Below are 10,471 nucleotides of genomic sequence, written 5' to 3' on the forward strand. Positions count from 1 at the left end.
ATTCTACAGTATGTTAGAGTCATTCTACAGTATGTTAGAGTCATTCTACGGGTAGGTTTTTCTACGTGTCATTTCATGCTGTGGTCCACATTACTTCTTGATCTCATTCTGCAGATCCATGATGGATTCCTGGGAGCGTTTCAGCTCCTCCTCCAGGTCCATGCGGAGCTTCCTCTCTTTCTCCAGAGAACCCTCCAAACGAACAACAATACATTTTTGTACATCGTTATTCATTACAGCCATAAACACGGCGATGAAAACATCAGGGTATTTTTCAACCCATCATTTTCATTGAATTGTTATCGAGAAAAGATGTTGTAAAGTGACTCACCGGATCTGTTTGTTGCTCCTGATCACACTGACCATCGAGACCCTTCTTCTGGTGGTCTCTGTGGAGGAGTCACGCACGCACGCACGCACGCACGCACGCACGCACGCACGCACGCACGCATACAGAGACGTGGCACATTTATAGTATGATTGTGATGATAGCACAGTCCCACCAACACGCTGCTTGTACTTATGTATACTTACGTATACTTATGTATTGTGGGGTGTCGCTAGGCAACCAGCCGCCAGGTGAGCGTCATGGCCCAGACAGCCAGTGGGGAGGAGGCAGAACACAGCCGAGGAGAACACGCCTCCTCGGCCTCGTCATCGACCAGACATACTACCCAGCCCACCTATTGGCTCAAGGCCAAGAAGTTCACGCGCACTTGGCCTTGAATAAAAGGAAAGGTATGTCTGGTCCTGTGCTCATTCCCCACTGGCAGCTGAAGGGGACATGACGGGCATGCACGGCGGAAAGTGACACCTCACACACACCACCTCACACACAGCCATATTACGTGAATGTGACCGTGATACTAAAAGCTATTATTATATCTTCATTATAGGTAACCCGCTACCCAGTCAAATTTGACGACAGTTCCACCTCCCCGGGAGAATATTGACAAGCGAGGGACCTGTCAACCCGGGGACAGGGATATATAGGGCGCACTAAAGCCCAATACTGAAAGAGGATCCGAACGGAACCCCCCGCCCGAGAAGAGGCGGAGTTTACTTTTGTTAAAGACATTTTAGTTGCAGTATCTGTCAGCGCATAAAAAGCGCAATTATATATAATAAACGGCCCTGGTGGCCCAGTTTCAAAGTGCCTTGTGTGTTGGTGTCAGCTCAGTGCTCACAGTATACATGAGTGACAAATAAAGCTCTGCTTCTTCATTCTGTAAATGTTTGACAGTCTAACCTGCGCTCAGTAGAGTGGTGTCCATCCCTTAAGCTAAGAGGAGGATCCATGGACCAGTCACTCTTCATGGAGTTACAGCTGCATAATGTACAGGAGAAAACATATTTACTTTATTAGGACTAGAAACATTTACACGACACTCCTTATTCAACTAAATAATGTGTTGTTTTTCATTCTGACCTCAGGTCAGTAGAGTGGTGTCCATCTTTGAAGTTCAAAGGATGTCCCATGGACCAGTCACTCTTCATGGAGTTATAGTTGGGTAGAAGAGGTTGTGGACTCTGCTCATGGAACCTGATGGACTGGTCACTCTGGTCACTCTGCTCACTCTGCTCAATGACCCTGATGGACTGGTCACTCTGCTCACTCTGCTCATGGACCCTGATGGACTGGTCACTCTGGTCACTCTGCTCACTCTGCTCATGGACCCTGACAGAAAGACATGATGAGGGGGGCGCTGTTGTACAACCTAGGATGTAGACGCGTTTTCTGCAAGCTCCGCAAGGTCTATTTCATATTTTACATTTAAATCTGTCCTAACTGAAGTGGGACCCAACAAAACAACAACATTACATCTATTTACTCGTTTGGTCATAAATAAGTTGCAGAACCGAAGCTACAATGAGCCCCGGACCCAGAGGCAAGTCTTCAAAGAATGGGGCTAATGCTGCTGCTAACGTGGAGTCGGCTTCTTCTGCTAATGCTAAGTCCCAGTGCACCCCGGACGAGGAGGAAGACTCTGGAGGCCAATACTCCGAAATTGCTATATGTAGCACTGAACTCACTTAAAGACTCTGTTTTTGCTAAATTTGAATCAGCCAACCAGGACCTGCACGCCGAAATTAAATCCGTAAAACACGAGCTGGTCGCCTCAATTGCCGGCGTACAGGCCGCACTAACTTCGCATGAGGAGCGCCTCTTGGAGTTGGAAAAATCCGCCACTTTTACCGGTGACTGTGTTGCGGATCTTCAGACCGCATTGAAAGAAGAAGTGCGAACCCTACAAGCACGTTCTGAAGATGCCGAAAATAGGTCCAGATAGCCAGAACCTGCATTTGGTGGGAATCCGTGACAGATTAGAAAAGGGGAGACCGACAGAGTTTGTTTCAGAACTTAAAAAAAAAAGACATATTTCGTTTATTAGGACCAAGATCCTGTGTTAGACGGCCCACTGCGGTCCCATCGCTAGTCGCGTTAGAATGTATCTCTCCCGTTGTGGTCGATCGCCTCGGGGATGTTTTGGCTACATGTTGCTACTTCAGCTACTTCCCAAAATGGCGGCGCGGAACCACCTTGAAATAGGTCCTGAAGAAACAAATGGCTGGGCCTCCTGATTTAATGGTTACAAATACCCCCCGGGCGTTTGGGGTGTTAACTAAATAATGTGTGGGGTTTTCATTCTGACCTCAGGTCAGTAGAGTGGTGTCCATCTTTGAAGTTAAACGTTCCCATAGACTGGTCACTCTTCATAGAGGTCCAGCTGGGTGTCTGCTCATGGACCCTGATGAAGAACATTTAGTTTATTAGGCCCATAAACACTCTGTTGTACCTCATGATATCTGATCAGTAGAGTTTAACTAAATAATGTGTGGGGTTTTCATTCTGACCTCGGGTCAGTAGAGTGCTGTCCATCTTTGAAGTTCAAAGGATGTCCAATGGACGAGTCACTCTGGTCACTCTGGTCACTCTGCTTATGGACCCTGACAGAAAGACACGATGAAGGATATTTACTTTATTAGGACCACGGTTATAATTTATATTTTGTGCCCATATTTCTCCCCGTGTCTAGTAAAAGTACTCAGGTACTGTCCTTATATATATATATATATATATATATATATATATATATATAGATATAGGTAAATTACCTCTCATGTTGGTCAGAGTCAGAATGGCTGCTTTTAGAGGCCACGCCCCCTTCCTCTCTCTCCACAGACTCACTCATGGTGGAGCAGAGACCTTTACACACACACACACACACACACAGTGACACACACACACACACACACGCACACGCACACACACACACACACACACACACACACACACACACACACACACACACACACACACACACACACACACACACACACACGCACACACACACACACACACACACACACGCAATCCAATTAATGCAATATAAACACACAATTTATACCGTAGCAAAACTAATAAAATAAATGTCATATAACTTTAAGAATACTCCTGATTAAAGCTGCACCGTGAAACCAACATGTCACGGGGATTCTCTTTGGCCGACAAGATGGCTTCTCCCCCCCCCCCCCTCCCTAGTAGAACACAGTGGATTGGCTCGTATAAAGTACATGAAACATTAACAACCACCTCACTAGTTCTGTGACATGAACTAAATACAATATAACATTAAAACATTGTCCGATGTGGTACAAATATCAATACAATACATACCTGTCTGCGTGTGCGTGTGCGTGTGTCTGTCTGTCTGTCTGCGTGTCAACTCAATAGACGCGTATAGCACAACAGTATAAGATAAAGGGTTATGGGTGCAGAAACCCATGTCTTCCTCCTTCAGGCTGGTTTAGCAGGTTTGCTTTTTTTCACCTGCAGTTTAAACCTTATGAACTATGTCACTATGACAGTGGTTCTCAACCTGTGGGTCGCGACCCCTCGGGGGGTCCCCAAATTATTATATTTTTTAAAGGAAAAAAGGGAAAAACTTATTTTTAATTATTATTATTATTCTTATTTTTACTGAATAGTTGCCAAATTGAAATGTAGAGTTTACAGTACACATAGTGTGCATGCATATAACCTTCCTTAACCCATTTTGGACTGAGGTCGATAAAAAAAGGCTTCTAAATCCTATTTTTTTTCTGGAAAACCCATGTTTCTATGTCAGTAGGCCTAGTGCTCAACCTTTTTCATGTCAAGGACCCCCAGAATTATCTCTAATGGGCCACGGACCCCCATCTCAAAATATTTAGTTCCAGGGATCCCCCCCCCCCCCCCACTGAGAAGCAACTATTTTAATTTAAAATGTTTGCTCTGAAATATAAATTCAATGATTTGTGCCAAGCTCTTTATGATGTATTCCCACAGTACCACTGTCACGGTCTGTCTGTCTGTCTGTCTGTCTGTCTGTCTGTCTGTCTGTCTGTCCGTCCGTCCGTCCGTCCGTCCGTCCACAGACCGTGTCCCCACTTCAGCCACTCCCACATCCCATTCCTTCTCTCACACCTGCTCACACTCCCTCATCAGCCCAACAGTGCCACGCCCCTTTCACACCTGACAACATTTCCCCAATCAACCCATTACTCACCTGGACTCATTTCACACACACTCACTGTCAGGTTATACCTTGTCACTGTGTTTGGTCTCGCTTGTTCTTGGAGATATGCCAGGGACCCCCATTTGAAGAGATATGCCAGGGACCCCCATTTGAAGAGATATGCCAGGGACCCCCATTTGAAGAGATATGCCAGGGACCCCCATTTGAAGAGATATGCCAGGGACCCCCATTTGAAGAGATATGCCAGGGACCCCCATTTGAAGAGATATGCCAGGGACCCCCATTTGAAGAGATATGCCAGGGACCCCCATTTGAGGAGATATGCCAGGGACCCCCATTTGAAGAGATATGCCAGGGACCCCCATTTGAAGAGATATGCCAGGGACCCCCATTTGAAGAGATATGCCAGGGACCCCCATTTGAAGAGATATGCCAGGGACCCCCATTTGAAGAGATATGCCAGGGACCCCCATTTGAGGAGATATGCCAGGGACCCCCATTTGAAGAGATATGCCAGGGACCCCCATTTGAAGAGATATGTGATTTTACGGCTCTATAGCAGTGATTCTCAACCCGTTTAATCTCAAGGACCCCCAGTGTGACATGCATTAGTCTAGGGACCCCCATTTAATGGCATTTCTATCTCTGGGACCCCCAATTTATATTGTAAAATCAATGTTATTTTAACTCTGAGAGTGTACAAATGGAACCAAATCCATTTGGTTCCATCAGTACACTCTGGCCCGTTTCCCACCGGTTGGTTCCCAGTGGGAACCGGTTCAGTTCTTTTTGGTTTTTAGTCCATGAGCCAGTAGGGTTCTGATTGGTTCAGACATTAGAGCTACGGCACAGAGCTGGTAGGGTTCTGATTGGTTTATACATTAGAGCTATGGCCCAGAGCTGGTAGGGTTCTATTGGTTCAGACTATGGCTCAGAGCTGGTAGGGTTCTGATTGGTTTAGAGTCAGACATTAGAGCTATGGCTCAGAGCTGGTAGGGTACTATAACAGAGGCTGATTGGTTCAGACAGATTTTAATCAGGATGTCTTCACTTGATGATTCTATTAATTACAATTTACAATTTAGGCATTTATCAGACGCTCTTGATCCATAGAGCGACTTACAATAAGCAAGAACAAAAAGCATTGCCATACATCACATAAAAAAGCCTAGTTAGCTAGTTATCATGTGTATTAAGCTAAGACCGTAACGGTGGAATATCTATATAATTAATCTAGTATATAAACTATACTGTACATACTATAAAGTGCTATGACTTGACTATATAAAATGCAATTATAGTGCTGTATAATTACGTAACATGGTATAAGTCTGTAACAAATGCTATCTAAGTGTACATAAAGTTTTATCTAATTGACAAAACCATTCTAACGTTGTCTCTCAGTCCATTCACCAGGTTACCATGTGAGTTGTCCTTGACTTTACTGACATCTACAGGTGGTATTCGAGAATTACACACAACCAAGTGTTGTTTTACATTCTCCTTGTTGCATTTGTGGAAATTCTGATTCACTATAGCAAACAATATGCCAGAATAAACATACGTGTGTCAATATGTGAGGAACATCAACATTGTGTTTACTGTACATCTTGAAGATTGTAAAAATGTACCAATAGGGTGCACGGGGGAGGAGTTGTGATGCAGTTTAGACGCATTTTAATACATTTTGTGTTTCAACCCATTTAGACCTGATGAAAAATCCATGTTTCTGTGTCAGTCGTTCTCAAACATGTTCACCTAAAGGACCCCCATTTGTATCTGTAATTGGGCGCCGACCCCCATCTGACAATATGTTGTTCTGCAGGGACCTCCCCGAGAAGCAAAGATTTGCGTTAAAAACGTTCGCTCTGAAAGAATATAATTATATTCAAAGATTTGCGCCTGCACTTTCACGATTCTTCAAAAACAGCAGATCTACAAGCTCGTAGCGCGGCACTCGGTGCCGCGCTACGAGCTTGTAGATCTGCTATTTTTCAACAGCTAAAGCATTTTTGAGTTTTAAGCATTATGTTATATTATAACATAATGCTTAAAACTCAAAAATGGCACCTGATGGAGGGGAAAGGAACTGGTTGGAACAACGTGTCCCTTCCACGCGCTACGTCCAACCAGGGAAACTCCCCCCTGTCAGGTTGTAAAGGAGCAACTTGGACACTCAGGCATGAAGGAAGCATGAGTTCAAGTCCGTTGCTCTCCCCTTGTCCCCCATATATGGGGACTAGGTTGGTCTCCCCTTGTCCCCCATATGGGGACTAGGTTGGTCTCCCCTTGTCCCCCATATATGGGGACTAGGTTGGTCTCCCCTTGTCCCCCATATATGGGGACTAGGTTGCTCTCCCCTTGTCCCCCATATATGGGGACTAGGTTGCTCTCCCCTTGTCCCCCATATATGGGGACTAGGTTGGTCTCCCCTTGTCCCCCATATATGGGGACTAGGTTGCTCTCCCCTTGTCCCCAATATATGGGGACTAGGTTGGTGGAGGGTGTGTAGAGCCCAGGATCACATTGTAAACAGACATGTCAGTAGAAGAAGGGTGTGCACCCCTGCATTAGATGATTGACACAGGGGTGAAAAATGGGTTACAAAATCGTGAGATAAAAAAAACACAAAAATGGGTTAATGCGCTATGGAACCATGGCAAATCTTCATATAAATCAAGTCATAGACAAACATAAAATAGTTTCTGTCGGATGTACAGTTCAGGAACTATGTAGGCTATGTTGATTCAAGGTTATGCTACTGTATGTAGTGTTGGACTAAAGTATAACATTTTAGCTTTGTCTGTTTTTGTCTTTTTTCCTCCTTGTTTCTCGTTGTCTGTTTTCTGTTTTTGTTTTTTGTTTGTTTTAATTTTATTTTCTTCTTCTATAAATGTCATTTGTTTGTTTTGTTTATATGTTGATTGTGATGCATATCTTCAACAGTATTTTGGAATACATTGAGATAAGGATATAGGCACCAATAAGCTTTAAGCTTCTAGCCTATGCCTTTTCCATCACCTAAAAAGAAAAAAGTAAACTGTTTTTGTGTAATGTCTCCCTCTGAAAGATCGAAATAAACTATTCATTCTATTCATTCAAGGTTTTTATTTTTCACAGCCGAAAAGTCCAGGACGGACACAACATTATGGTTAAAATAAACACACATTGATGTTCATTGGAGTGAGTGGCTGCACCATTCAAAACAACACAAACTAAAATAATATAGACAATAATTAGCTCGGGGAACGTCAACATTAATTTACTTATATAGCTGCTATAAGCAATAATTGCGAATGCAATGAGCACTTACTATGAGACCTAGCAGATCATGTCTGTGTATGATCTGCTAGGTCTCATAGTGAGTGCTCACTGCATTCGCAATAAGGAGTCCCCAAAGCAGCTATACGTCCAAAACCCAAATATGTACGAGCTGCGTTCGCTTCCCGCGTTTGCGCGTCTTACTGGTATACAGTATGTCAACATTTTAATGACTTTATTTGTTTTTGGTATTCAGAGAGCCAGCGATGGGTGGAACGCTGCCCACAGGAATGTAGTCACTGTGACTCATCTATCTGCATTCAAAGATGTTCCTAGAAGCTTTTAACCTGACGATGCCAGATGGGGGCGGTATTGGGCATGTTCCCCAACACAGCTTCCATCTGGGATTTCTCAGGGAGTTCAGCTAACACCGATCCGTTCCGTACCGAACCAATCAGCGTGAGCTAAGGGCGGGATATGAATGAATGACCTTTATTTATATAGCACCCTTCTCAGCACGAGTGCACAGGGTGCTTTACAATAGTACAAAATTAAAACTATAAAAACAGCAGCAGCCATTTTCACAGGGTCAACAGTGAAAAACAACATAGCAACAAAAATAAAAACACACAGATAAAAACACAAACAGTAGAAAAACAGTGATTATATGTGACCAAATGCCTGTCTAAACATGAGTGTTTTTAATTGTTTTTTAAAAGAGGCCTCAGAAAGGACAGTTCTTAGGTCCAGGGGGAGGGCGTTCCACAGCCTAGGGGCTGTCACTTCAAAGGCTCGGTCACCCTTTGTTTTTAATCTGGTCCTGGGGACCACGAGGAGGTGCTGATCGGCTGATCGGAGTGAGCGTGTGGTTGTGTAAGGTTGAATCAGTTCAGTGATGTAGGCAGGGGCTTGGCCGTGGAGTGCTTTGTGGGTGAAAGTGAGGATTTTGAAATGTATTCTGTATTGTACCGGGAGCCAATGCAGTGAGGCTAGAATGGGTGTGATGTGACATAACTTTTTTGACCTGGTGAGTAATCTGGCGGCTGCATTGTGAACCAGTTGCAGTTTGTCAATGGATGTTTTGTTGAGACAGGTGAAAAGTGAATTGCAGTAGTCTAACCTGGAAGATATAAATGCATGTACGGACAGTTCTAGCTCAGAGTGGGAGATGATGGACCGGAGTTTTGCAATATTTCTGAGGTGAAAGAAACAGGTGCGAGTGAGTGATTTGACATGGTTGTCTAGGTGCATGGACTGGTCAAATACCACACCCAAATTCCTTAGGTGTGGGCGGATGTTTCCCTTGAGTGACCCCATAAAGGAAGCCACTTTTGGACAGGCAAATCGACCAATGACAAAGCTCCTGTAGGAACATCTTTGAATGCAGATCGCGCCCCCTAGATGTGTTCTATACCCATCGCTGGCTGTCTGAATACCGAAGAAATAAAAAGGTCATTAATTAGAATGTTGACATATTATTATTATTGCTTATTGCAGCTTTAAGGATTATAAAAAGGCAGGTTATAAAAAAATATATCTTTCAGGTCCATGCCCCCCCCCATATATATACATATTTTTATTTTTTCCTGAAATGATTTAGATTTGTTTGTTGTTCATGTCGTGTCTATGAATTGATTGCGTAGGTCCTAAATGGAAACAATTAATTAAGACCGCATGGACTTTGTTTTGGTGCTTATATCTCTTTTATATCAACTGTACTCTGTTGCTGATTATACATTAAATGTTCAATCGATTATTCAATTATTCAATTATTCAATCAATCAATCAATCAATCAATCAATCAATCACTTTCCAAGATCGTTCGATGATGTCATGTCACCATGTGGTTTGATGATGTCACACGTGGACCATGATGTCATCGAGGCGTCTCAGGTTGATGATGTCACACGTGGACCATGATGTCATCGAGCGGCTTGCGTCTCAGGTTGATGATGTCACACGTGGACCATGATGTCATCGAGGCGTCTCGGGTTGATGATGTCACACGTGGACCATGATGTCATCGAGGCGTCTCGGGTTGATGATGTCACACGTGGACCATGATGTCATCGAGCGGCTTGCGTCTCAGGGCGGGCACGGTGGCGTCGGGGGCGGGGTATCCGACAGGAAGTAGCATCAGGAGCTTCTCATTGGCCGGCCGGTGGAGCAGCGCTCTGAGCTGAGGACCGCAGTTCAGCGGGGTGGAGGTCACCGTCACCAACCCTACGTTCTGATTGGACCAGACAGTTCAGAGGAGTGTTCTCATTGGATAAAACGGTTCAGAGGGGTGGAGTCACCAAGCCTCATGCAGAATGCCACAGCTTGATCATTATAATTGTGATGAATATTCATTATGCTAATTATGATAATGACCTGCAGAACAGCCAATAGGAGGCCACATAATATAATGGTGATGAATATTCATTGTGTTTAATTATGGTAATGACCTGCAGAGCAGCCAATAGGAGGCCACATAATATAATAGTGATGAATATTCATTGTGTTTAATTATGGTAATGACCTGCAGAGCAGCCAATAGGAGGCCACAGCTGATGGAGACGCTGATCTCGTTGTAATAGTGGGTCTTCTTCCGGCCGTCGCGCAGTGTTCCGAACGTCTGTTTGAAGATCAGGATGAGATACGGAGCCGCGTCGAGATACTCCTTCACCCAGTCTGTCCTACAGGGGGCG

At 44.2% G+C, this 10,471-nt stretch overlaps 1 protein-coding gene across 1 annotated transcript in view; it reads right to left on the bottom strand.

Annotated features, from left to right (window-relative positions):
• Positions 1-9,828: 9,828 nt before the first annotated feature.
• iyd (iodotyrosine deiodinase) overlaps positions 9,829-10,471 on the bottom strand; it is a gene marked incomplete at both ends in the record, with an annotated part of 5,144 nt that continues 4,501 nt past the window's right edge. Inside the window, 2 exons of the mRNA XM_080791532.1 lie at positions 9,829-10,011; positions 10,303-10,459. Of these exons, the coding sequence (XP_080647658.1) occupies positions 9,829-10,011; positions 10,303-10,459 (340 nt within the window). The remainder of the gene's footprint in view (positions 10,012-10,302; positions 10,460-10,471) is intronic.

Source organism: Protomyctophum bolini (genome assembly GCF_963924005.1).
Source record: "Protomyctophum bolini genome assembly, chromosome: 19".
Classification (NCBI taxonomy): domain Eukaryota; kingdom Metazoa; phylum Chordata; class Actinopteri; order Myctophiformes; family Myctophidae; genus Protomyctophum; species Protomyctophum bolini.